The sequence below is a fragment of the Pelecanus crispus genome, chromosome 17, assembly GCF_030463565.1.
Source record: "Pelecanus crispus isolate bPelCri1 chromosome 17, bPelCri1.pri, whole genome shotgun sequence".
Classification (NCBI taxonomy): Eukaryota; Metazoa; Chordata; class Aves; order Pelecaniformes; family Pelecanidae; genus Pelecanus; species Pelecanus crispus.
The window spans coordinates 4535140-4562108 of record NC_134659.1 but is presented as its reverse complement, the minus strand read 5'-3'; the positions used below and the strand labels follow the sequence as shown (position 1 = coordinate 4562108).

Genomic DNA, 26969 nt, shown 5'->3' with positions numbered 1-26969 from the left:
GAGAGCTGTTGAGACTCCTCGTCTCTTCAAACACCCTGCCTTTGCAACCAAAAAGAAAATATGGGGTGAGAGTCAACTCCATATAGGATATTTCCCATTTAATGGGAAAGACCTGCCCGTGTTTTGTTCCTGGAGAAATCTGCTCTCTCCACTCATTCTGGTTGACGACCAGGAGCAGGAGGTATGTAAGGAGTCTCTGCAGTCCTTCCGCAGCAGCCTGGGGGGTGCAGAGGTGGAAAACCCCACCAGAGCCAGCAGTGGGTCAGAGAAGTGCAGACTTCACACCGGGAGGTGAGCAGGGACTGGCACAAGGAATCCACCTTGTACGGGGCATCACCAGCCTGCGAAGCGGGGAGCAGGGCTGCGGCAGCCATCCTAAGCCAACCCAGAGCCTGGAGAGGAAGCTCTCCGTACATCCAGCGTCAGAGACGAATGCAAGCGCTCACACTGTACCCACGATGCTAAGGAGAACAACATCCACTGGTGACAAGGGTTCAAATCAACGCCAGCTCTTCTCTCTGCAGGTTTTACTAGCTTAATGCCAGAAATTAATTTGGTCCCTGCTCTCTCAGTGGTGAGCTGGACAGCTGTTTTACAATATTGGGAAGAGCAGATTAGCAGTATCTCTGCCTTGCCTAAACTGCCACACACTGGTGCTATTTACTTTGAAACAAACACTCGTTTGCTGGACGTAAAAAGGAACTTAAGTAACCAAATGATTATAGATACAAAATACGACGCCTGCAGCACGAACAGAGGATTGAGCGCTGCTCCTTGGAGCTGTTGTGAGGCTGCAGGAACACTGCCTTGGCAATCCCTGTACCGCCACTCCACGCGTGGTACATCTCCGCTCCGACACACAGCACACACATTGCAGCTGCCCAGGAGAAACATGTATATTCAGCCCTAAGAGCCTTTTCCAAAGCTGCTCTTTAATAGCCCATGAAGCAGTCCCTTTGGCTGTAGCCACAAGAAAGCGCTTTTGGAAGCTTCCTAGATCCTTTATTTTCCACCCAAATCCCCCCCCCCCCCCCCCCCCCCCCCCCCAAAATGATAAAGCACACAGACAGCAGACTTATAAAGTATAACAGGGTCACCACCACTCTCCCGTCCCAAACCACCAAGGCACGTCAGGCTGCCCTCCCTCTAGGACTACCTTCACCTGACTTTTCCCCCTCTCCCCCACTTTTAAAGGGTGAAGCTGACACAAATATTTTCCTTTTTAGGAAGCAGCAAGTGCTTTCATCACTGTCTTTGTACTGATAAAAACAAGTTTTAACAAAATGCATCTTAACTGCCACCCTAATGTTTCCATGGGAAATGTTAATCTTCTTTAAACACGTTCCCTGATGGATGTTACCACCAGTTGGCCTTTGCAGAATTGAGGTCAAATTTTAAACACTCAACCTTTGGCAGAGAGATCCTAAGTCCCTCGATATTAGGTATGCATTTGTTTTTCTTTTTAAAAAGTTGTTCTAGGTTTGCTTGCCTACAGATATCTGCTAGAAGGCTAACTCTGTTGCAATTCTAGCTTCCCACCAGCTCAAGCCCATCTTATTTCCAAGCCAAAATTATTGCCCTGAATTTTTGTGCATGAAGATTTTCAGAAAGAAGAGCAAACAGATGCACGCAATCCCCAGCCCTAGGAGATTAGGACCATGACCTGCTCTTTCCCACCACCAGAGAAGGGACTGTCCCCTTGCAGAGGTCCTTATCAACAGCTGCTCGACTTCTGCTCCTCTTCAGTGCTCTGAATCTGAGACGTAAGAAGGCTGAGTCCATCTCCACACAAGCATATCTTCTCCTCCTACTCTGTGCGATTCTGTCTGAATCCGTGACTCATTTGAAGCCAGAAAGTCCACAGCTCTCTCCCAGACCCGCTTCATTTTTTTTCTGCAAGAAACAGCAACAAAAAGAACATAAATTAGAATCATATCCTCATTGTGCTGTCCTGCTTACAGCAATTGTAGCTGCTGATCAAGCTACTGCTTAGCTGCCTCCTGTTCCCTGTGCAGACAGTAAAGGAGATTAAACCAGAATTCTGGTTTAGAAGGGATTTCAGGCCAGGACATGAAAACACAGGTCCTGCCTGGGGGCGGGGGGGGGGGGGAAGACAAGACCCTCTATCAGTACCAGTAATTGATGACTGCCCTGGATTTCAACCTCAATTCGTATTGCGAAGGGACTCGATTAGCAAATTGCCCTCACCCTTCCTGCATGCAGAGAGATCTCAGATGAGGGAGGACAAACCAGAGTTCACCCCAGTTTTGAGTCAGTGTCTAGTAATTCTGGGCACCACACACACACACAGATTGGTTCAAAACAGCCAAAAAAACTCCTTTTCATACTAGTGGTATCGTGACTGATAAAGGGTGAGAATGTTTAAGACTCTGCAGCACACATAGCTTTCTGTGCCGTTAGGAGAACAAAGTAGCCTTTAACCAAAACACAAGACACATTCCTGCAGAGAAGGAGCAAGTGGCACATAAACCCCCGAGAGCCAGGCTGCAGCCCTCTGGCCCCACCATCCATGGAGCAACTATCTCAACCACAATTCCTTTCTGAAAAAGCACCAGGACCAGCCATCTCACTATTATCTCCCTTTCAAAGCTGCCCAACTCGAACTGGTAACTTCCCAGGCAGCAACATACACACCTGCTTCAGAAGAGCCCCAAACCCTACTCAACTCATGGGAAGATTTGTTCTGAAAAGCACAGCACCCGTCTGGAGAATAAGGTACAACGGCTAAGAAAGAGGATAGCATCCTACACATGTTAGATGAAGGAGAGAAAATCAGATGCTCCATGCCCAAGCAAAACAAAATCCAATTACTGTTTGACAGAACAATGACAATACACCTGTGTGACTGCACAAAATATCAGCCCCAGGACTGTCACATTAATCTGCAGCAGGTTAAGACATAGCCTGAATTATGTCAAAATCCTTTATAAACTGAAAGGCCAGACAGACTCTTCTTGCAGTCCAGCTTCCCATCAATTGTCTGCTCATGGTCCATTGCCCCGTAACTGCAGTTTTTAGCTGAGCTGAATAACATCATGCTGACAGCCCTCCTTAATGAATAAAATTCAGCTCACCTGTTTTGAGGAGGGATGAGGCTGTCCCGAACGTGGAAAATGCCGACATAGGGGTAACGTTCCAAATTCCGTTCCCATTCCTTATAGTGGTCCTGGACAACAGCTGGAGGGCAGGAGGACAAAATGGTGAGAGACCTCAACATGGCAGAGAGAAGAACTGGGCTACTTGCATTTACACAGCTACTGGATTCTACCTATGATCTTCTTCACCATTTCATACATGGCTTGTTCCTCTTCCTCCATCTTCCGCCAGCGATGCTTAAGGAAGATCAGGATTCCCCAAAGAGTTATCAGACCTAGAGGAATAAAAACAAACAGAATTCAATAACTGACGGACGTGTACTTGCTGGATGCTACCAGTTTTATTTCTGACACTGCCTCTCCCCAGATGCAGCTTTTACTCCCTGCTGCCCAGGGCTGCTTGGAACTGAACCCAATTAATTCATTTTGTCCACCAGTGCAACTGTGCCCCACAAAAACCTTGGAGTACCAAGGTTTACCAAGATAACACCTGCAGCAGAAGAGCACGCATGCATGTGGGAAGAGGCGGTCGGAAGGCCTCATCACTGAGGTTTTCTCCCCCCCCCCGCCCCCCAGCCCCCGCCAGCAACCTCAGCACAACCACAGGGCTTCAATTCTCCAAGTCCCAGAGCTATCTCTTTGCTAGAGGCCTCCCCCACAATAATCACTTAGGAAGACTGTCAAGCTCCACTGCTCCGAAGATAGCTGCTTGATAAGGAAATAAAGCCTGGGGCTCCAGCACCAGCCCGAAATTCAGGAGATCTATACTGAAGGTTTAGCACTGACAAATGCCCCTGTTAGAACATGAGCTAACTTTAGTATCTCAGTCTCTACAATAAACATAACTACCCACTTTCACCCCTACCTTGTCTGGCTAGATTATAAACTCTTCTAGTCAACACTCATCTCTCGTTATCACCTCGCTCAGTAAGACCTCTGTCTCAGCTGGGGCATGACAGACTATTCCAATAAAACCTCTAACACTGAAATGCTACAAGTCATTATTAAAGAGGCTAGAAGACTTTGCAGCTTAGTACAAGAAAAGAAAGAAAAAATCCAAATCTTTTAGGTAGGTTACCATACTTATTTTGCAGACCATAGTCATGAGTACTTGAGGAATACCCAGGTAGCTAATCAGCTTGCTGATTTAAAGTAAGTGTTAAGCACTGACAGCACAGAAGCAGGTCTACAGGTCTCCCTCTGCTGCCAGAGCAAAGGTTAATTAGAAATTAACTCATCAGAAGATTTATTTCACCTCTGTTAGTAATTTCATATGGCTGGGAGAATGTGTGTGCGCACGCAGGTTCATCTCTAGAGCTAGCAAGGGGAGAAGCTGATTACTAACACCAATGACTTACTCCAGAAAAACAGGAAAAGGTTCATAATGGCAGTGACCACCGCCCGACGGAAACGGCAGCCGAACCCCATCTGAGGATGGGCCGATTCGAGACAGAACACTTCCTCCACTTTGGTAACTGGTTCCGAAAGGTCTCTGCCTTTCAACCTGATGGGAAGAGGCAGAAAATATTCACAGAAAAGAGCAGACACTCCAGCTGCAGTCTTTAATCAAGACAGGGAGAACAAACAGACTGCAGATGCAGTAACTCGTTCTGTACACCACACAGAAAATGCAACAACATCCTTGCAGCTTGTCTTTCCAGAACATTTTGGGACTGGCTGCTTAGCAAGGAATGGATATGGCTTTAGAAAAGGCAGCAGGGCTGGAACTCCCACTGGTAAACTGAAGTCTCCCTCTGCAGACTCTCTGACAGCACCTCTCAGCATGCAGAAGATTAAACTTTAAATTGGATTCCCACCTCCCAGCACAGAGAAATGGAAATGTTTACTGAGTCACTCATCAGCAATTGCAGAGAGCATTGAGGGAGACTGCGAATGTCCGTGGAGGTTGCGCTGTTTTCCTCAGTACAGATGAACATAAACAGTTTAGCTAGAAAAGTGACAACGCATCAACTGTATCTGCAGCGAGAAACAGACACACCCTCAGAAAGCATTCAGGGCAAAATCGATAACACGTCCTCCTGCAAAATCACTTCTACACACCTGCTGTGCTATCCGATACGTTTTTAACTCACTTCTTTATATACAGATCTACACTGACGCGGTTTCCTTATTAGATATTTTTAGCCAACAGCCATCGAGTAATCCAAGTGCGAGCCATCAGATTCAGAGGAATTGGACTAAAGGGGATTTTATTTTTTTTAAGCTCCTAATTCATTCTAGGTTTGCAATGAATAACCTATTAGACAAAGACGTTTTCTCAATTTACTAGTGCACAGCTCACAAACTGCTGACAGCTTGTATTTGGTTACTGGATTCTACAGTAGCTGGAGACACACAGTTGTTTGCCACCCCCTTGTCTTATTTACAATCCAAATTCCATGAAAATATTTAAAATATGCAGCAGAATCATCCAGTGCAGAGCTCATTTTCAGTTCTGCCTCTCAGACTAGCACCTAGAAAAATAATCTCACGTAGCGTTTGCTAAAAATGCCACCCGCAGGTTTTTAAGCATGCGGAACACTCATTCTGCACACTATGCAGACTTTGTGGAAGTGGATCCATTTGGCGAACAGCCGGCAGAGTTGATAATTATGAAAATAAAAAAAATGGGAGTATATTGTATCACACGGCTCCTGACATGAGCAGTGCTCCTGTATAAAAATATGAATTTGAAAACTCTGGATCCCAGCCCACCTACAAATCCAAACTTGCCGCTAAGGAAACTATGTCCTGTCCTGGGAATTTGCTGCACACCAACAATCAAAGGAGTAGACGCTGTCTGATCCTTAGATCACAGCAGCAGCTGCAGAAATTTTTAGAGAAAAATCGAGCAGTGGGAATTCATACAAGCTATGCCCACCAACTCCAGCATTACTACTGTTACAATTCATTTAATCAGAGATACATTTAGCAATGTTAAAATGCAAACAAATGTTAGACTTCAGAGTTAACACAGACTGGAGGCAGCCCACACTTCCCGGAGGAAGATAATGATGCCTGCGGAATCTGGATAACAGTATTTCATTAGGTTATGGACTGAATGATGTATTTCTTTACCTGAAAAAACTAGTATTTTTGCTATTTCTCATGTACTGAAGAGACTGCTAGCCGAGAAACCCAAGAGAAAAAAGCCGCATCGATGACCGACCAACCAACACCCTACAGTCAGACCATTCATTTTAACATGTATTGTGTGTTCTGCCAAAAAGACAACTGACACTGAAGAAAAGATACCATTCAACAATCCATTTTCCTCTCCTCCTCATCAGGACTTGCTCTAAAGGATCCCAAAGCATGGGTGATGTTACCTACTGAACAGAGTGCTTTGCTGTCCAATAAACCTTTTGGTCAAAGGATGCAGCTCCACACAATATTGAAGCTCTGTCTACAGTAACTGTACTGAAGAAAAGGTGTCTTGGGAAAAGTGACTATATGGGCAAATTTAACAAGAGTACAGTAGCCGCAGGACCATGGGCAGGACACCAGGACCACCACTTCTAAACCTTGCAGGAAGCACAACATAACTCGACAGCCATAAACAGCGCTGACCTCAGATTTATGCCTCATCTGCAAGACAGCGTGTTCGCGAACGCAATGTCCCCCAGTGCAGAGGCTGGGAAACAGACTCCCAGGGCATGAGCTCAGTTGCCAATTTTTGCTGCGGGACTGTACTTTTCATTTGGAAGCTTGCTTAGCAAGCGCTGACAAAGCCAATCCCAGATTATCTTCTAAAATCTAATGACGTATGGGAGCTTTTAGGGCCCACCACAGAGATGTCAAATTACATATCAGCCAACACCAAGAAACATAACTTTGACACAGTGGGCTTCCACTTACCATATTCCTAAATCCTTGTTACTGTTTAGTATCCAGTGCAAGGCAGCTTCAAACTTCTGTGGGGAACTACCAGTTATATTCTGTTCAAAAGAATCCGTAAGAAGATTAGCTCTCCATTCATTTAAAATACTGAATAACATCATTTCATTACAGCAGTGGGAGAATTCATTCTATACGGTCTGTCCCTAGGTTAATTCTAATCATAATTCTGCAAACTGGAGGAAGGAGAACTAAATCTGAAGGTCTGTCTGGACTAGAGTCTTCTGACTATGGTAGATGATGCATGAAGCACTTTAAAATAACACTATCCCAGACTGTTAAGACTAACCACTAAATACAACATAATCTTACTGACAGTTTACCATGAAAGAAATGGAATGCTAGATCAAAGCAGTCTGTCTTCTGACACTTTGGGGTATAGAAAAATCCTTCTTCTGCCCAGCCCTCAATCCAGGGAAATTTCTGGTTTCAGAAGACTGATGACTATGGTGAAACAACAAACCATTAAGTTAGATTTACAGGGGCTGAATCAGAGATGTAGGAGAAGATTACTTTAAAAAGAACTGCTGAGAACAGGACTGGCCAAAGGGGAAGCTAGAGATATGGGAAAGAATCAAAACAGGATGAGGAAGTAAAACAGATGGTGAATTGCTTTAGTATCTATTATTTATTGCCTTATAAGAGACTAAGCACTATGTTATAACAATAGCTGTTCACAGCCTACTCACCAGCACGTGATCCCTCGCTTCACTAACCCAAATGCATTTGCTTTTTAGATTTTCAGGGTTTCCGCATTCAAAATTACCTGGTAAAAAAAGTCAGATAGAAATAGTGTTTTCAAAAAAAGCCCTCGAACAGTTCAGAAATATAGTGAACTGGCTGGAAGTGCTATCCTTTAAAATTGGCTATAGCTTTGGGCAAAATGATTACAAGGTAAGATTTATACTGAAGACAGATAAGATTATGACTATTAATAAAACGCTCAGCCACTGCATATAGGTTGGATAAGGGCAATCAAACCTCATGCTTCAGTGTGTGAGCTACTCAACAGAGAATGAGGGAAAAAAAATACTGTTTCTCCCTCTTGCAGAGTATATAACCACCTCTCTGACCTAATGACCTGCAGAGGGGCTCCTTCCATCAGGTATCAAAGACTGCAGCACTGGAGTTAATGATCAGCATTCAAAATGCTTCTAAGGAGCCTAAATCGCAGCTCTACTTTTTAACCCAGGCAGAGAAATGCTGGCAAGGAACTAAATCTTCTAAATCTTCCTTCACAAAGTTGACTAAACAAATGTGCTGAGAGACTATGTAGAACTGGTGGAAATTCTGCAGGTGCTGAAGTCTGATTTGGAAAGATTTAGAAACGCTGTGAAGCTTAAGCATCTAAAGGCTTCAGTCTTGTTGAGGTTTGAAATCTAGAAAATGGAACTTAAGCACTTTTACTGATTAACACTGTTAGACATCTTGCTGAACAAGTTTCTACTCATCCACTGAATTTCTAGCAGCCTTTTCCATCACAAAATACTAGTTACAGACCAAATTTGCTCATACACAGGAGAGACTGGCTGAACTACTGTGCTTGGTTAGCTCCTCAGTTAAGAGAGCCTGTCTTACTCTGCACCGAGAAAAAAAATAGAGGTACTCACATAACCAGCTGCCACATTTCAGCAGAGAGCTGGCAATTTCTTAAGTTGCTTTAACTTTATTTGTAAGAACAGATCAGCTTACACTTACTGACTCTGAGTGTCTTGAAGACAATTTCAAGACGCTGGTAGAAAAGAATGGTAAAACTGAGTATTTCTACCTCAAATTCCCAATATATCAAGTGCAAATAAGGACCACTCCACAAGAGCACAGTGATATGAGTGCATTAGCTAAGCACTATTCAGAATAAAAATAAACACATCTTCTTCTATTTTTCTATTACCTGACTTTCTCAGAGCTCTTCAAGTGGAACTGACTGTTCCATAAACCCCTCTCTTCAAACTGAGGTTAAAAATGTCCAGACAGCTGGGAGAGGCAGTTTGCTGAATGCTCATAAGTGTTTTATAATGACAATTGGAACTTACCAGCTTGTATGGACAAGTAGTTATACAACTCGTGCAGCACGTTCATTATTATGTCCTTCTGTTTGGCTTGACAGAACTGAAAGTCAGAAACAGGTAACAAACATGAACAGACCGGCAGCAACAGGACAGTGGTCAGACTAGCTAAAAATACCAAAACAAAATACCAGCAGCGGGGTTTGGCTCAGTCACAGACCACTAGTTCAAATTAAACACACCTGTAGCGAACATCTACAGTTCCTGAGTCAAAAGCCAGCTAGCGTGTCCTCTGAAGGTGCCACCGACACCCCCAGCCCAGACGGCACCACCAGACAGCCCACCTGACCGACCACAGATGGATTCTTTGCCTCCAGAACGTCACAGGAGGCTAACCGTAACTCTGAATCCAATACAAAATTTTCCTCTCTCCTAATAATACATTATGATAAAAGGAACAGGGCTGTACAAACGCTTTATGATGGAGTTCAGGGAATTAGGAGGATTAAATCTTGCATTGTTAAAGCTGAACACAGCTTTATTGCAAACCAGTATCGCTTCTGTTACAACTATTACAGAAATTGATTCACATAATTGGGAATTTAAATTTTTATCTTTTGGAGTCTCATACAGTCGTAATTTAATCTGGCCCATTAATTCCAGCTCATCAAGTCAAAATTTTTTTGTAAAATGATAGAACTAATAATTTTGCAGCGATACTGATACTAGTGGAAGTTACCTAGAATAATTACTTTTCTGTGAGAATCCCCTACCCACAATACCTGAAGATAAATAAAGATATGCTTACATCATCCGTTCTTTTGTCACAATCCACAGCCAAGAGATTAACTATGAGAGAGAAGGGGAGGGCGAGTTAGCTGGCTGCAAAACAAGAGCTTTGATCAAGAAAGTAATTATCTTTTTAAAAGAAGGCTCTACTTTAAAGCCTGATTCTGCTATTCTTAATCTCACTCTACACAGTACCTTGCTATGCAAATAGCGCATTCAAAGCGCTGCTTCGGTAGGCAGCCCTGAAAGCAAAACAAATAAAACGGGTGCAAATGATGAACCCTGTTCAGCTGGAAAGTAAAAACCAGGGTCTGAATGTTTTAACGGCTCCCGTTTAAGTAGATGTTTCACGCTCCTTTACTACCCACTGCTTTGCACTGATCTTTTACAATCTAGTAATGCCGTTCGCTGCACGCCATGGTCACCTGAAATATCACAGTGATAACAGGGATTTAAATCAAGCCTCCTCAAGGCAAAAGCAGAGGATTTATTTTAGTTGGAGCTGTTAGCTCTGCAGATTATGGCCTCTGCTTTAACAGCTCCCTCCCGCCCTGACAACTGGATATACACCGGCCACTGGTCCACCATGCAGTACTTTCTAGCAATCTTAACTACCTGAGAATTTAAAGAATTTGCAGCTGTGCTGCAAGATCTCTTGCTTCAAAATATCACTGGTTTCAAACTATCTAACAAAGTTGGGAAGGGTGCATCAGAAACTCAGTGACATTGGACAGTTTTATTCTGACTTTGAGAAAGCAGGAAACAGCGTTCCCAGCCCATGCAAAGTGCACGAACACCTACAGGCACAGTGTGCTGAGTTCAAGGACTTGCGCCTTCCCAAGCACACCCCAAACCCCTTCTTTCGGTTCAAAGCCATGAAATGACAATATTTCCACCTGCTCTAGCTGGGGAACTCTGCTTTAAAAACTGGGTGACGGGGAAGCCCCCCTTTTCAGTTCTCATTAAAGCTCTGCCACGCTTGAAGTGCCGAAGTACCGATTCAACCGCTGTACTTCTCACGTGGCCAGGACAGAGGCCATGAAGGGCCATGCTTTGCAGAGGCTAACATTAAAACACACAATGGGCAATTACACAGACATTACGTTACACAATGGACAATCATAAAATACATCCTTGGCCTAGCAAGAATGTCACTCTCCGTAAAACCCATGGTTTTGAAGAACCGAAGGCCAAACTAATTTGAAAAAAAGCACACACTTAATTTGCATGACTAACAAGGTTTCCCATGGGCAAGGGGAGATGGAAACTGGGACAGAAGCAGAGATGTCAGGTTATGGCGATGAGAATGATAAATGTGATGGCGATGGAAGTAATAAAGGGAAAGCAGAAAAGAAAGGTGAAGAATAAAGTTTACAACCAGGTTTAAACCTATGCACGTACAGTTCTCCTCTTTCCTGTCAAGCCAGCCTGACCCAATCATCTTCACCACGAGGATGCCCAGAAAAATCAGCAGGAGCACAAAGCTGGCAAGGCAAAGGAACTGGGAGAGGTAGTATTCGAAGCCTTTGCCCTTTCCTTCCATCCGCTGCTTGGGGGCTGACCGCAACAAGCGAGTGCGGGAGGTTATTCCCTGTCCTGTTCCTGACACATCCCACCAGCTCCCCGAGGCCTGCCCTGCACTGCTCGTAGCCCTCCATGGGAACCGCCGGATCAAGCCCCCTCCCCGGCTGCCGGGGTTCAGCTCCCTGTCTGCCTCCTTCCGAACACTGGAAGCCAAGTCCTGCTTCCCTCTCCCAAACTGGTGACTCAACCCCCCAGGTCCCACCGAGCTGCCCCAGTGGGTGCTGGGCGTCACCTCGCTTTCCCGCCTCCACGAGCTGTTAGAGGAGAGCCCCTTCCTTTCCCCCGCTGTCTCCCACTGGGCTCGGGAGCTCTGCCCCCCAATTCCTCCTCCCGATGTGCCCCAATGGCTCCTGGACTTCAGACCCCCAATCTCATCGCTGGAAAGGGGTTTGGAGCTGAGCCCCCCACTCCTGCCCGTGGAGGCACCCCAGTGGGACGCGGAGCTCGGCCCCCCAACCCCATCCAGGGATGTCCCCGACCCAGCCCTGATGCCGAGCCCCCCGCTCCTCTCTGCAGATGTGCTCCACTGGGGTGTGGAGCTCGACCCCCGAAACCTGTCCAGGGCCGGCCTCGACCCAGTGCTGAGCCCCCCACTTCTCTCCGCTGACGTGCCCCACTGCAACGAGGAGCCTGAGCCCCGAAACCCATCCAGGGAGGGCTCTGAGCCAGCGCTGAGCTCCTCGCTTCTCTCTGTATACGTGCTCCATTGGGATGTGGAGCTCGGCCCCCGAAACCCACCCAGGGACGCCCCCAGCCCTGTGCCGAGCCCCCTGCTTCTCCCCGCAGGCGTGTCCCACTGGGCTGCGGGGCTCAGCCCCCCAGACCTATCCAGGGATGGCTCCGAGCCCGCCCCGAGCCCCCCACTTCTCTCTATAGACGTGTCCCACTGGGAAGGGGAGCTCAGCCCCCCAAGCCCCCCCCGGGACACCCCCAGCCCAGCCCCAAGCCCCCCACTTCTCTCTACAGACACCCCCCACTGCGCCGAGGGGCTCAGCCCCCCGAAGCTGTCCCAGGACAGGCCTCCGCCCCGGCCCGGGGGGGACCCCCGGGAGTCCCCCCAGGACAGACCGCCTCCCTCCCCAGACGTCCCCCAGCGGGATGCGGGCTGTTGCCCCGCTTCCTCCTCCTCCTCCTCCTCCTCTTCCTCATCCTCCTCCTCCTCCTCCTCACTGTCGCGTGTGGCCCCGACGGGTGCGCTGAAGCCGGAGCGCTGCCGGGAGGGCGAGGCCTGCTGCGGCCTGGCGGGGCTGCGGGCCGGGCTCGGTGGCGCACCGCGGCCCCTGCGCCTGGCCGCCGCCACCTCGGCCCGCAGGCAGCCCAGCTTCTTCACGTAGACCTTGCGGGTGGTGGCGGTGATGGGCCCCGGCCGGTAGCCGAGCGCTATCAGCTCGTTCCGCAGCTCCGTGTCTGTCAGCTCCGCCATGGCCGCGGCGCTGACACCAGGCCCCGCCGGAAGCGCTCTGCGAGCAGGGAAGCGCGGGCGCCATCTTGGGAGGGGCCCGCCGCAGCCTCTCGGGCGGCCATCTTGGGAAGGGCAAATGCGGGGCTCCGGCGGCCACATTGATAGGGGAGGAGGGGACGGGGCGCCATATTGAGAAGGTCGAGGGAAAGCGCGGCTTCCCGGATACCGCGCCCGCCATCTTGTGAAGGCAGGGTCGCCGTTTCCGCCATGTTGGGGAGGTCAGGGGCCCGCTCGCAGAGGGAATGGTGCCGGGCGGGAGCTGTTGCTGGTATCAGGAGGGCGAAAGAGGGGAGAAATGGAGAAAGCGAAGGGCAAAAGCAGCCTCAGCACCTGGGGCCGGCCAGCGTCACCACCCCATCACTTTGGGGGACCCTGCTCAGGAGCAAGCGGGGGCTGTTGAGCACCTCTCACTGCACTCCCACCGAGCTACACTGATGTTTTGACACTTTTAGGGACATTTACAAGGAGAAATAAGTGTCTTTCCCAGCCACTTGCCACCCCCCCCATGCACGTTTTCCTCATCCCTCTCATCACTGCCAAGATACAGTCATTTAACTGGCACTTGTCAAGCGGGTTGGAGCTTTGCCACCACTTTCGGCAGGATCAGGATCTGGGTCCTTGGGATATTTGCCGGGGAAGGAGGTTCCTTGCATACTTTGCAGCCTAAAAAGGCAAAACCAAGCGTCAACTTGAAAATTTATTTTGGCAAGGTAGTGATCTACAGTAATTGCTTTTTCCTGCTGCCACCTATAAAGAAAGTAATGAAAGTGGCTGAAATACTGTGGCGTAATATCGGAATTTAATTAAAGATAATGAAAAAGTAGTGATGAATGCGTGCAGACTGTCCGTGCATCGCCGTTTTTATGATCGACGCATGATACCAGAGCGGTGGAAATTTGGCGGTCCTGCAGGAGCAGGATCTGCTGCAAGCGGGAGCTGGAGGGGGCTCCAGGAGCTCAGCACGGAGCCCCACCGCTTGCTACCATGAAGCTGGAGATGCTAAACTGTGCCTTCACGACATAAAAACTTCTTTAGGAATACCCCTCCTTTCACGCTCACTTTGCTGCCGTGCCCTTCTTGTTTAGGGCATCAGGCAAACCTTGCCTCGCTCTTCCTGATTTATGCAAGAAAGCAGCAACAAGATGCTGAGGTTTGTTAATCTGGTTAGCAACAACAAACATACACTTAGTAGAGGCCAGGGAGCCCATTAAAAGAGCATACGCAGTTCCGGTGGGAAGTGTGAACGTGCTAAGCTGAGCCTCCCTTGCTCACTAACTGGAAAGCACAACTGACAGCTAATAATTTGGAGTGGTGTCTAATGTAAATACAGAATTAGAATATGCTCTTAGTACACAGTTTTTGTAAGCTCACAGCTTTCAGTTTGGAGAAGCTCTGCCTAGACATGCAGATGCATGCTGGCATCTAAGGCTGAGCTGATACAAGCTCATGAATTAAGTGAACTCCTCTTGCTTTGGAGAAAAAGCACACCAGCAACAACAACAACAAAAAAATGAACCCTTCAATTTCTTGTGTTTCTGGATGTCAGTGAAGTTACACCAGGACAGAATTTGACCCAGCAGCCTCATTGCATGACCTTCAGAGTGGAGAACATGGGAGTGGTATTTGAGAACTGGAAGGCTGGGGAAAAGCTGCGATTCCTTCACAGAAGGGAAGTTGGCAGTGCTGATGCTCAGCGGGAACAGATGCTTCTTCTTTGTGGAGAGAAATCCGTGACCCCTCTCCCTAGCAAGACAACCCTTAAGACCATCCCTGCCTTCCCTGGAAGGTGCCTGGACACCACAGAAAAGGCAACAGAAGACAGCCCTCTGTCTCTCAGACATGACAGAGCCTATAGCCCCAAGGAAAAGCACCTATATGTTCTCATCACCCAGCCCACAGTGCTGATGATGAGGCTGACAGTGGAGTTTCTGGTTTTTGCAGCCCCTTCGTCATCCCCACAGCTCTGGGCAGCAGCAAAGGCTGCTGGGGCGAGCGCAGGCCTGCTGATGCTGCAGATGGGCTGTGATGCTCAGAGATACTCGGCTGTGAAAAGCCAGTTTCCCAGCCCACGGTGCAGCTCTCGAATATCTTGGCTGTAAATATCCTGAGCTGGATGTGGGAAGATAGGACAGCAAGGAGGGGACAGCCTCCACCTTCCCTGCTAGCCCAGAAGCTGCCTTAGGCCTGCTGGCAGTGACTCAGATATCAAATGGGAAGAGCAGGCGTGCCGTGCCGTCTGCTTCTCCTCTTGAAGTATCAAGACAGGACTGGTGTAAGCAGAGGGGTAGAAATAGATCTGCACCATCTTCATAAGGTGCCTGAAGAAGGGAACGTGCTGCACCCCGAAAAGCACGGGCAGCAGATGAACCCTTCCAGCCCTGACTGAGGGGCTGCTGAAGAAAACCCGCCATCCCACCCCCTCTTCTTATCCCATGGCATTTGGACGACAGTCCTGCATATGTCACCAGGGGAAGTGCCAAATCTTACTTGGAAGCCAACTGTGCCAATTTAACACCCTGTCACTCACAGCCGCAGCACAGGTGTGACCTAAGAACACCGCTTCTCATCCTCCCGATCATATGTCATGTCCTCAGACTGCCGAGCTTCTTATTAGGTTAGAAAGTCAGCGCTGATATCACTCTTTTCTCTCCTTCTCCTTTCCCTGCCTCTTCCCACCAACTGTTTGTCTGCTCATCCTGCCACAAAACTCTTGTTTGGTTTCTGGAGCAGCAAGATCTTCCTACCTGTTTGCAGGCATGAACTTAGGTGCTGCTGGCTGTCAAAGCAGCCTTCCAGGGCACTGGGGATACACATCTGTCCTGCAACTTGGAGACCATTTTACTTCTTAACAGGAGATATAGCCCTGACAGTGGGAACCATGCCCGGGAGGATGCTTGGGGTCCATCCATCTTCCCCTTCCAGCAGAAGAATATCTGCTTCTTTCCCACTACGCAAGCCCCTGAGGCTGGAAGGAATTTAATTCCAAAAGCTGAAGGCCCCCTTGCACTTTGGTGCCTATTTGGACAGCACGGTTGTTGCTGCAGGACAAGACAGGGGGTTCATACAGTTGCTGTCACAACCAGCCATACATCCCTGAGCTCATTTATAGCTGGGTCAGCTGGGAAGAGCCATTGGCACAACCAGTAGCCAGGGTAAAAGCAGACCTTTGCTGCTGCAGCTTGTCTGGGTCAAAATGTAAGAGCAGAGGCAGATATCCCTGCAAAGTCACATTGGTGGATCTCCTTATGGAAGTGTCCGCAGCATCAGCCCCACCATCACCCTGGTGGGAAATGGTCCAGGAAGCAAATCCAAGAGCTCATGTTCACTTTCTTTCTTGCTGTAACTGGGCAGCATTCCTTCCTGGATGGCACAGGGGAGCTGGCAGCCCAGGAAAACACTTGAGTGAAAGAGCTGGGCAAGTAGGGAAGTCATAGAGACAGCTCTGACTTGCAGTGGAGCTCATGTAGGGCTTTTAGGAGCAGTTTGCCCTTCAAGGGGAAACTCTGATTGTTTTCCCATGGCAGAGCAAATTTAAACCCGGAGTAAAGGTTTGGGTCTTTCAGAAGGAATGCATCAACAGTGCCTGCTTTGAAGCAATCGGTCTTGTCCCTGATCTTGCTGGACACTGGTGTAAATGTGGTGCAGCTCCTCCAGTGATTTCCATGCTGGATCTCCCATGAATACCACTCCGCTGCAGACTGATTTGCACTGGCTGAGCTCCTATAGCCTAGCAATACATGCAGTTGCTTTCACTTTCAGCCTAATGGAACGTATTATTTTCTATCTTCCAGCTGCTCAGACTCATTTATAATGATTTCATAGCTCAACCTGCCTCAGCAATAATCCCTGCAAACTTTGAGTTACACTGAGCTGATCGGTCCATGGACTAGGAGTATGCCTTTGAATCAAATGTTAGAGCTGGAATCCACTCTGTGCTGGATGTTGCATTATACATTGGGAGATTTCTTTCCTCCTAAGGGATGGCTTGCAGCAGAGAGCATACTGTGGTTGTAGCACAAACACAGCTATTTAAATGAGCCACAGTGAGAACAGAATTTGTGTTAGGCTGGGAGGATAAAATTGGATTGAAATTGGATATATTCACATACGTACCATTGATCTCATCCGTCCTTACTTTACATATGTTGGATTTCCTGCTGCCAATATAAAGGAGCGGATCTAAAATAAGCCAAAGGTATGCAAATGGAGAGCAACACGTTCAAGTGGAATTACCATTTCACCTCTAGGTTTGTTCGAGAGGCAGAAATAAGGCCAGAGCACTGCCTTGTTTCACACATGCTGTGCCTGTTTGCATCATAGCTATGGAAGAGGTGCTCCTCACAATGTTTTTTAGATTTCTATTGCCTAAGTGAGCAAGAGGGGGTTAAGAGCACAGGTAGGAACTGCAAATCAGGGCTCCTGCTTGCTCCCAGCAGTGTGGGAGAGAGTGCCCTCCCGCGTCCAGAGCGAGGAGCCTGGTTAGGGACACCCACGTCCCCCACCCAACACTCCTCATCCCACACTTGTGTTGCCAGTTTGGCTAGGAGATCCGATAAATATTTGCCACAGTTTCTCTCATTGCCAAAAGGGAGGGCTAAAACTTATTGGCCCACAAAGATTAATTACTCGGGCTTTGCAACATGTTTTGCACTTCTCAGAAGGACGGTGATGTTCTCTAGAACTGGAAACCCTCCCTCTCTTCTTTCCCACACTTGCTGCTTGCCATCTGGCTGAGAGGCATGCAGAAAAGAAGACACGAATCCTCCATTTAATTATACTGCGCATTTTATTATCTCACCTCAGATTTTGTTGTTAATCTCTTTTACAGATTTCATTTACATAAGTGGAGTCTTTTAGCTTTAGCAAGCTACACCGCTTTCTCTTCTGATTCTGCAGATATCAGTCAGCTAAAAAGAAAAAAAGAGGAAAGAACAAGTGTCCTTAAATTTGTCATTCAGTCTTTCCTTGGTTTTATATATTGTTTCCTCCTCCTCAGCTCCCCAACTAAAAAGCTAGAAGGCAAAGTGAAATCAGCACAGCCCAAGTGGAATAACAACTCCCACAGGGATACAGGGTACCCTCTTGTTTGGGACATTTAAGCCCAGATAAGACAAAAGTCCAGAGATAACACTAGTGAGACCCATTCCACCACCCCCCAAGTCTGCAGGCAGGAATAGCTGCATCACATACTGCCCCTGGATATTTCTTTTTGCAATTCCAATACACTAGAGAGCAAAGCCCAGGGCTGGATTTGTTAGCACGCAGCTCCTTGAATTGCAGCTAATTCTAGCTGTAATTGTGAGTGTTAAGCCCCTGTGCAGGGAGCAAGGTGCTCAGGTCTGACTGCAGGTGCTGAGCTGCCTCGCAGGTGTAGCTTGCATTATAAGCTCTGTTGGAAATCGCACCCTGAAGACTGAAGACTTTTTGGGAGGAGGAGTAGGGAAGTGGGAAGCAGCACCAAGGAGAGCTGCTGGGAAGTGTTGCAATGCTGCTAACAGTCGATATCGGCTCTAGGACACAGACAGCACCCTAAGAGAGTGAATAACCTTCCCAGAAGAGGAGCCTGTACACGAGAGCGGGTGGGGTATCTGAGGACTCTGTAAAGTGAGCAAACATGACACAAACACCCTCCTGAGGAATATAAATACCTCCGCGATGATGAGCTGGTAAGAGGAGGGAAAGGCAGAATTCCCAAGGCAGAACTCAACCTCCTGACAGTACCGTCTGGGGTGTCCTGTAACATCTCTGCTAGAAGTTTCTCCAGGACATCTTGGTATTTTTCCAGCTGCCTTGGGGTGAGCCACATCCCGGCTTTGACAGGAACAGCTAGCTGTGGAGGAAGCCAGAAAAGTCAGAAGGAAAAGCAGAGGGGAGCACAGGGAGGCAGGTTGGGTTGCTTTGGCCCCACTTTGCTCAAGTCGGTAGAGGGTCTAGGGCTGATTTGAAGGGAAGAGGATGATCCTTATACGGGGAAAAACAACATTTTTAAGTCAATGCAATCTTGTGCTGTTCAGAGTGCCAAAGTTTTCATGCATTGGATCATCTATGGGCTGACTCAGAAACACAGATAAAGGTACCTCCTGGCAACAGAGACTGTAAAGAAGAAAATAATTTCTGAACCTTATAATCCTCCACTATCTCACACCTTGTCCCTTCAAGCCATCAGCTTTACTGATGCTGGTGAAGCACCCTGCCTTAGTAAAGGCTGCGGATGAGACATCATCCTCCCTCCAGACTGACTGACTTTGAGCCAGCTGTGGCTCAGATGTACCTGAAGTAAATAGAGTTGTTCCGGTCATGGCTGGAGGCACAGGAGGGCTGGTGGTTGCAGCGGGGGGGTGTTAGACACTGAGATGTGCCAGTTATTTAATGCTTTGAACTGTGAATCCTTGCTGTTTAAATCCTGTTATTGATTGTTGGTGCACCACGTTTGCGAGAGTAGTTGCACATTAACCTGCATCTTGGCCAAATTCCAGCCTAGCTAGTCCTACTGCCTGTCCTGCTCAGTCTATCCTGCAGTTTGGGGTGGACCTACACACTCCCTTTGCTGGCAGAGAGAATGGCTGAGCTCACTGCAGGAGCAGCTGCGCAGCCAGGGCAAAGAATTCCTTGTATTCAAGTGGAAAAGCACAATTTTCAGACTTGGATAACCAGGTAAGGATGCCTATGAGGGCTTACACTGGCACTTAAATGCCTAAAATGGGCAATTTTCTGCTCTGTATACAGACTTTGGGGGGGTGCAGCTGTATGGGCCCAGGTTTATAAATAAGGTCTTGCCAGTGCAGAGACTGTGAGATCAGAGGTGACACCAGGCAGCTAATCTGGAGCTGGGTGAAAAAGTGACAAGTTAAACCCAGAGCTGAAGCAGAGCTGCAAATTCCTGCCTTGCTGGTGTTCACTGAATGGCAAAGAAAGACCTCGTGTTGTTTCCATCTTCCTAAGGGAGAAAGCCAGGCTGGTCTGAGGGGTGACCAAGCTGCTGAATGTCCAAGATAATTTATAGGATGGAGGTAAAACCTTTCTCTGACACAACCTTGCTCAGTTGCCTGGCAGGAAACGGGTGGTATTCCTTTATATTGACTGTGAGCTCCCTGTTAACACCTGCTGCCTTCTCATGCAGCACCACCAAACGCTCCTCTGTGGCCAGGCCCTGTGGGCTGACTCTTGGGCTACTTGTCCACCTGCGTGCCCTCATGGGCTCCTTAGAGTTGCATGGTTCAACATACCTAGATGGTCTTGAACTTGCTGACATCTGCACCGGATTCAGAGAATCCGGCTTCAGAGAAGCCTTCCTCTTCCAGCTGCTGCAGAGAGGTCAAGGATTTCTTCTGCCCTCCTTTGTTTCTCTCTTTCCTGCAACTTCACAGTAGAGAGCAAACAGGGCAGTGATGCTGGGACGCAGCATTGTGCGGGTACTAAACCTGCTCTGCACCATATCAACAGTGTGATGCCCAGCAGCCAGGAGCCTGTGGAGCTGGGCACAAAACCAGAGGGACTGGAGATCTAACCGCTGCCCGGATCCAACACAGCATCCTTCCCCAGGGCCACAGCTCACTGGGAAGGGACCCATCAGCTGTGGTCAGCATGGCCTTGGGGGCTGTAATTCTGACATGCAGCAGAGGCTGCAATGTTGGGTGTAAGGTCAGGTTACAGGATTGCATGTAAAAGACCTGTAGCAAACATGACGCTCGTAGATGACTCTTTGACCTGTGCAAGGTAACGCTGTCAGCAGGATGTGGTAGCCAAGTATACTGACCTTACAGAGCTATTCTAAAGGCCTGGTTCTGTTCTGTGGCAATGGCAATGAAGTTTAATAAAAGCCTGCACAGCCTCATTGCAAATGGAGACGTTGCGTATTACCAGCCTTTCTTACAGGTCTGTAATATCAGTCCTTTCCCATTTATGGGGCTAAACTTGGCTTCAGGACCCTCCCTTTCTTCCCAGCCCAAAGAGGAAAGCCAAAGCTGTTTTGGGATATGACAGACACGACAGGAGATGTAAAATGCAGGGAAGGCCGTGCTCAGTGTCAAACAGACTGCTTGCTGTGCACTTGCTTTGGTTTGAACGTGTGCTCGGAGGAGAGGAGGCAGCCTTTGGAAGACTGATTTCACCCACGTACATCTAGAAGACCCTCAATCAGACACATAGCTACGAGGGTTGTGATGTATGAACAATCGATCTGGGGACCGTGCGTGGGTCCCCATCATCTTCCTCAAGGAGGCTGAAGGATGCCTGTACTCCCCACAAAAAGCAATTGCCATCCAGCGAGAGGATAGGTTTTGGAAACAAGATTTCTCCCCAGAATCAATGGGTGTGTTGTGCGGGGGAAGCTCACTTTGGCTGTGTTTAAGAAGATGCAGTCTCTGAGGCTGCCTGCCTGACACCTTTCAACAGTATTAGTTTCACATCAAAAGAAAAAACATTCTCCTCTCTGCACATCCCAGAGGTGACAACCATCTGGAGGATGGTTAATTATTTGTTACAACAAAAAGACCCATCAGTATGGTGATGGGAGGCTGCAGCTTCTTTATAAAAATTACAGCCACTAGCATGGAGGAAAGAAAAATGAGACCCACTAGCTGCAGATGATAACCCACACAGGTCTTTTAGTTCTTATGTAAAGGAGTCCAGGCTCTTCCTTTCTAGTCTCACGTCGTAAAAGTTGTCTCTGCCCTCTCCCATAGCCCTTAACTTTGGGACGAGTGAGGGACTGCCAGTATCATAGTATCTCCTGTTTGAACAGAAGGGGCAGATGATGGGGACGACAGTGGCACAGTGTGATTTGGCAGAGCTTGGGGGATGAGGGAGGAAGAAACACCTTTCCTGGTTTATTCAGGGCACCAGCCCCTGCAGTACATTTCTTGGGGTTACCTGCATTTTCCGGAAGTCGCTCTGGGTGAAAAAGGGCACGAAGCCTTCGGTCTGTTCAGCCAGCATAGACACCATGTACACCAAAAGCAAACTGGCCACCACCTTCTTTGAAACCATCATGAGAGTCTGAATGACACAGGAAAGAAGAGACCAGGGTGAGAGTGGAGGTGGCCATTTGACAAGAAATCCCTTTGGCTTTTGATCAGCTGCGATCTAATTTATCCACCAGCTAACTAGAGGTATATTTACTCTTCCAGTTGCTCCTGAGCTGAGAATAGAAGTGTCTTGACTGACAATTCTCCTCTCAAACCTTTTTCTGTAAACAGATTTGTTCTTGAGCAATATTCTCCAGAGACTTCAAGCCCAGCCCTTCAGTACTGTTAAAGACTCTCTCTGTTCTGCAAGCTTTAGCCCTCCAGCCGTACTGGTTTAAGACCCGCACACATCTAGAGCAAAATGCTTCCATCAATTCCATTGACAGCAAGGGAGACAGAGTGATGCTGTAAGAGAGAAAAACCCTAAGACTGCTGTTTTGTTAAATTTTGTTTTCATATTCCTCACCCCTGAAAACCTGCCTTGGTGGACTGAATCTTCTAATAAGCCTCATTGGGTCCAAGAGAGCTGGGAAGGGCATTTGCCAGCCCGGATCCATAAAAGCCGAGTATAAAGGGCTTTAAAAGCTACCTTCTGAAGTGATTTAACAGCGACTTCACGTCAGAAGAGAACTTACGTAAACATTAAATGTTCTCTTTAAATATTAAAATATTCTCTCTGGACAAATTTAATGAAGTCTGGTCCCACAGCTTAACTACTCTACCTGATTGGAGCCTGATCCTTAATTAGTTTCAGAAACCTCTTGGTTTGGACGTTATTGAAAAGACATTGTTAGGTCAAAATTGACCCCTAAATTAGATTCCCCATAAATATCAGCTAGTATTGAACCAAAGGCCAGTGGAAGTTAATAAATATTCCCTTTCTGTAGCACTTGCCAGTCACATCCCTCCGCTGTGTGCCAGGCCAGGGGAGGGCTGGCGGCGAGCGAAGGCAGCTGCAGCCCCTCTCCTCTCCTCTCCCTTGGCACTGCTTAGGGCAGCACCGGTGCCATCTCCCCCCTGCCCACCCACGCTCGGTCATCAAAGTTATCAGCTGCACTGGGACATCGCCCTGGGTGACCCAGCCTGATGTACCATTTGCTGCAGTGATCAGAAGAGGATTTCTCGGGCTCTCCCCTTGTAATACAGCATGTTGATATGCATATGTGCTGATAACACGGTGTTATCTCAGTAGCATCAATCTTTTGTGCCTTTTCATTTATTCTATCACCACAATAAAATACTGCCATATACAAAGGAATAAACCCAGTCACCTCCTTCGTCTCTTATTGACTATCCCTTTGTGAATTGATTCGCTCCCTCTTCCCCCGGAGAAACACTCCCACACATTACTCCAGTCAAAAATTGTCTTTTCTGAATGTCCCTTCCTTATTTTGTAAGCAGGACATGTCTTTCAGACCCGAGATCTCTAGCTCAATGCCTCTCCAAGCAGACACGTACTTTGTTGTTAGTGAATTTGCTTCCCAGCTACAAAGAGAAAGCACAAAGCAGGAGGATCCCAAGTTCAGTATCGGCACAACAAAGTACTGCGGTTGCATGGGGCTGGGTGCAGCATTGCCCAGCTCTGCTTATGCCTGCGTAAAATGGGGTGAAATGCCAGTTTGGGGGCAGGAGGGGTGAACATCCACCTGGTAGTGGTGTGAGCACAGTGACAAGACAGTACGTTTATCTACTGAGCTGTCTTCCAAAAAAATCAAATCGTTACTGTCAATAGGAACTGTCTGTGACTCATTTTCTGTCTGTTCAAAGCAGCTCCCCGAGTGCAGAGGGCACCTGGGGCTCCCTGTGCCTCTGCGGCATGCTGGGTGCTCACGACAAGCAGGGAGGCAGGAGATGGTGGAATCGATGCTCCCACGATGGAGGATGAGCAGAAAACACCTTTCCCCTTGTTTAAGCATCGATTTTGTTTCCTCCTTCTTGTCAGAGCTCTCTCTGCTGAAGCCAACATGTGCTGGTAACACCAGCGCCTATCTGAGCACCCAGAAAGTGCCCACCCCACTGAGCTTGCAAATGGGAGCAGACACCAAGCACCTACCTGGCGAGCACAGCTACGGGATGCTGGAGGTCAGCCCTCTTCTTGCTCCTGTTCACGCCTGGATGCTCCTGCGGGCTTTCCCACCCTTTATATACGTGTAGAGGCACCAGTGCACAATCGCTTACCTGCTCAGGTGCCCACACTTCCAGCAGAGCTGACGAACGGCTACCTGGCATGCATGGAAACAGATTTGCCGGACAGGGAACATTGTTATCTGCATTGGATTTTTAAGAGTTTCTCGTTTCCAGGAAGATCCCCTTTCCTCCCTCCCCAGGCTTCTGTCTTTAGGCTGGCAGCTGTTCTCGGTGGGTCCCACAGCTGGACAGGGGATCTCTGTCTCAGTTTCCCCATCTATGAGCTGGAGAAATTTCTCTCTCCCAGCTTGTCTTTTTAGATTGTGAGTCCTCTAGGATAACATGTTTATGATGCGAGAGTATCAGTGGTAAAATGATGCCTATATCTTAATTATATTTCTACTGTAACGTGAACAAATCACAATAATAATGATGTTGCCACAAAATAAGCATAATGCAGAATGAAGTTTCACCCACCAGCATTACAAAAAGTATAGATTTAAGGTTATAAATCCCTGGCAGGATCTAGAGCTAAATATTAAAATAATAAATAAAACTATACGTGCTAAATCTATCACCAAAAAGCTTTATAAACTGAGCAGACAAGTGGGAAGATATCAAAGCAGTCCAGGAGATTTATCTGTCCATTTTGAGTCTTCATGTGGCCCCTTTTACCATCATAACTGAGCATCTCACCGTCCTGGACACACTGAACACCCCTCAGGGACACAAAACCCTGCACTGACATCTCTCTCCAGACAAATGAGGTGCAGAGAGAGCAAGTGACTTGCCTAAGATCTCATCTTCGGTCTCCCAAGACTATCAGACAGGCGCTGATGCTGGAGGGTTTGGGATCAGGCCAGAAATGTTCTGGTGCTTCTCACAGACTGGTGGCTACGTGTGAGGAAACCTGAGAGCAACCAGCTGAAAGCAGGCGAGATGCAAGAGGGAAAAAAATGAGTGGGGGACGCAATGAAATCCTACTGCATCAAATGGCTTTATGGGGTGTTATAGCAGGGGTGCGCAGCGGCATGCCTGCCTGGCTGGTTGAAAACTAAGCACTGGCAGTATTTGCTGGAGACAAGGGGAAAAATGCTATTGCCCGAGCCTGTAAAACGACTTTTCTCACCTAGCTCCATTGCAGCTAGTCAATACGACATGTACACACTGCAATGCACGTTGGTCCTCGCAAGGGACCTGCTGCTGTCACTGCAGTCAATAACGCTCGATTTGGGCCAAACCCGTCCTTTAAAAATGTGGCAGTCACTAAGATGCTTCCCAGATCCCTGTGCATTTACTGCGGCTTATCACCAGGCAATGGAGTGGTCCTAAACTATAAAACTTCCAGAGAGGTCAACATCGTTTTTCTCCCTGGGACCATGTGTATGTGTGCTGATGAAAAGGACATTACACGACAGGTAATAACCACCCCCCCTTTGCTAAAGAATCTGCGCAAAGCCCATTTGACACCGGTTCTCATTTTAATTGACTTTTCCAGTATTTTTTGCATGGTTATGATGGATGCAGCTGACGAGTCAGCAGATGGTGTTGGGAAGTGACAAATTAATTACCAAGAAAGGTCACTTTTTCAAAGCACTAAACTTTCCCATGTCTTGTCCCCTTTTACCTCAAAAATGTGGCTGGCTGGCAGGTTTCCCATCCATCTGTGATGAAGCTTTCTGCATTGGAAAGGACAACCTTTAAAATAAAAAGGGAAGATGAAAATTAATCATATCTGTATTAGTTGGATACTGTCTGCCAGGTTCACCTCTTAATTATGCAAGAGTACTCAAAAAGGAACGAAAACAGGGAGCTGAAAATAAGGGACCTGATTCCAAGACTTCTTCAGCGGAAGCACCAGAATGCGTGGGAGCAACAGACACCTTTTTGCTCTAGGTTTACCCAGCCCATAAAAGCAGCTTTTAGCATGTCCCCATGGCCAATGCAAAATGAGGATAAATGGAAATAAAAATCACAGCTGGAAATCTCACTCCCTAGCATTATAATGCAAAAAAAATCTGTCTTGCTGCAGTCCCTGTAACCATTTGCAATCTGCAGCGCCCCTGAAACTGTCCTTGTTTTATGAAGCAAAATTGCAGCAGAGGTTAGAAGCTGAACAAAAATACGATGTACAAAATGGAGTTGCTTGCAGTTCTACTCCTACCTAAAGTTAAACGTTTGCCGTAATTGGGAGTAATTTTAACAGGAAACTGGCAGTAGTAGTAAAGTCCATTAAGCTATGCATCAATTGCAATGTCAAGGAATCAAGGGAAAATGAGCTCCCTGTGCCAGCGACGCTGAGCATTTGTCTCCATGTCCTGTACTTTTCCCTCCAAGTCACTCTGTGCTTGGGGTATTTTGGCAAGTGGGTTGCATAAAAAACAGGAGATAGAAGCTAACGTGAGTCTGAAGCTGAATTTCAGCCCTAGGCTAACACAGCGGGCAGAGAGCATGCGGGGAGAGTGTGAAAGACTGAAATCCTGCACTGCTGCTCCGCCTGACTCTTGGTCAGGCACCGGGGTGTCCCCCAGCAAAGCTTCCAATTTCGGGGTGAGCATCAGAGCTGTAGCCCTAGCCCTGACAGCCATGGTGGCCCAAATCACCCTCTCTGCCCCCTTATCTGACAACCCTTGGATGGGGCTGGCACATATAAGAAGGGAGGGCATGGCTTCGTGCATGTCCAGTTTGCTCTCACAGTCCCACCAGACCCACAGCAGCCATCAGGCTTGGAAAATATGTGTCCCTCAGCCCCAGTTCCCCTTCCTGATGCCCATGCGATATCCATCTCACCCCACACACAAAAATTAAATTATTTTTGCTTGGAGTCAGATGGGTGAAAAACATGGCACATGCTCTGCTGAACTGAACGTCTGCAGTCACACAGCTGAAGTCGACATGGGTAAGGAGTTCATTTTAGGCTCCCTGCTTTGGAAGTAGCAGAAAGCCCTTTCTCACAGCCTAGGCTCCATCCTCCAGCTGCTGTCTCTGCATGGACACTTTGCAGATTTAGCAGGCGCTGCTG

The 26969-nt window shown here is 47.8% G+C and overlaps 2 protein-coding genes across 3 annotated transcripts; both read right to left on the bottom strand.

The window, feature by feature from the left end:
• Positions 1–845: 845 nt before the first annotated feature.
• On the bottom strand, positions 846–12851 carry LEMD2 (LEM domain nuclear envelope protein 2). 2 transcript variants are annotated; one of them, XM_075722584.1, is made up of 11 exons: positions 12563–12851; positions 11210–11365; positions 9828–9868; positions 9047–9122; positions 7703–7779; positions 6975–7054; positions 4475–4620; positions 3290–3391; positions 3096–3198; positions 1664–1893; positions 846–877 (listed from the first exon to the last, which is right to left on the bottom strand). In XM_075722584.1, exons 1-10 carry the CDS (start codon positions 12813–12815, stop codon positions 1743–1745), a joined length of 1185 nt encoding a protein of 394 aa, XP_075578699.1. In that variant the 5' UTR covers positions 12816–12851; the 3' UTR covers positions 846–877; positions 1664–1742. The 2 variants fall into 2 exon arrangements, with proteins under 2 accessions (XP_075578699.1, XP_075578698.1); XM_075722583.1 differs by lacking the exon at positions 846–877 and adding an exon at positions 11450–12050 and having other exon boundaries at positions 1066–1893; positions 11210–11410; positions 12141–12815.
• Positions 12852–15869: 3018 nt separating this feature from the next.
• MLN (motilin) lies at positions 15870–21842 on the bottom strand. Its single transcript, XM_075722552.1, is given in 6 exon segments — positions 15870–15892; positions 16968–17033; positions 18576–18684; positions 20081–20213; positions 21395–21399; positions 21726–21842. Coding segments are annotated over 6 exon segments (453 nt in total).
• Between the last annotated feature and the right edge of the window lie 5127 nt (positions 21843–26969).

Coding starts and splice junctions, on each gene's coding strand:
- LEMD2 (XM_075722583.1), bottom strand. CDS start 12,815: ATGGCGGAGCTGACAGACACGGAGCTGCGGAACGAGCTGATAGCGCTC. Junction 7,780..9,046: donor CTACTTGTCCATACAAGCTG/GTAAGTTCCAAT, acceptor TTTTTTTACCAG/GTAATTTTGAATGCGGAAAC. Junction 1,894..3,095: donor CTCATCCCTCCTCAAAACAG/GTGAGCTGAATT, acceptor TGTTTCTTGCAG/AAAAAAAATGAAGCGGGTCT.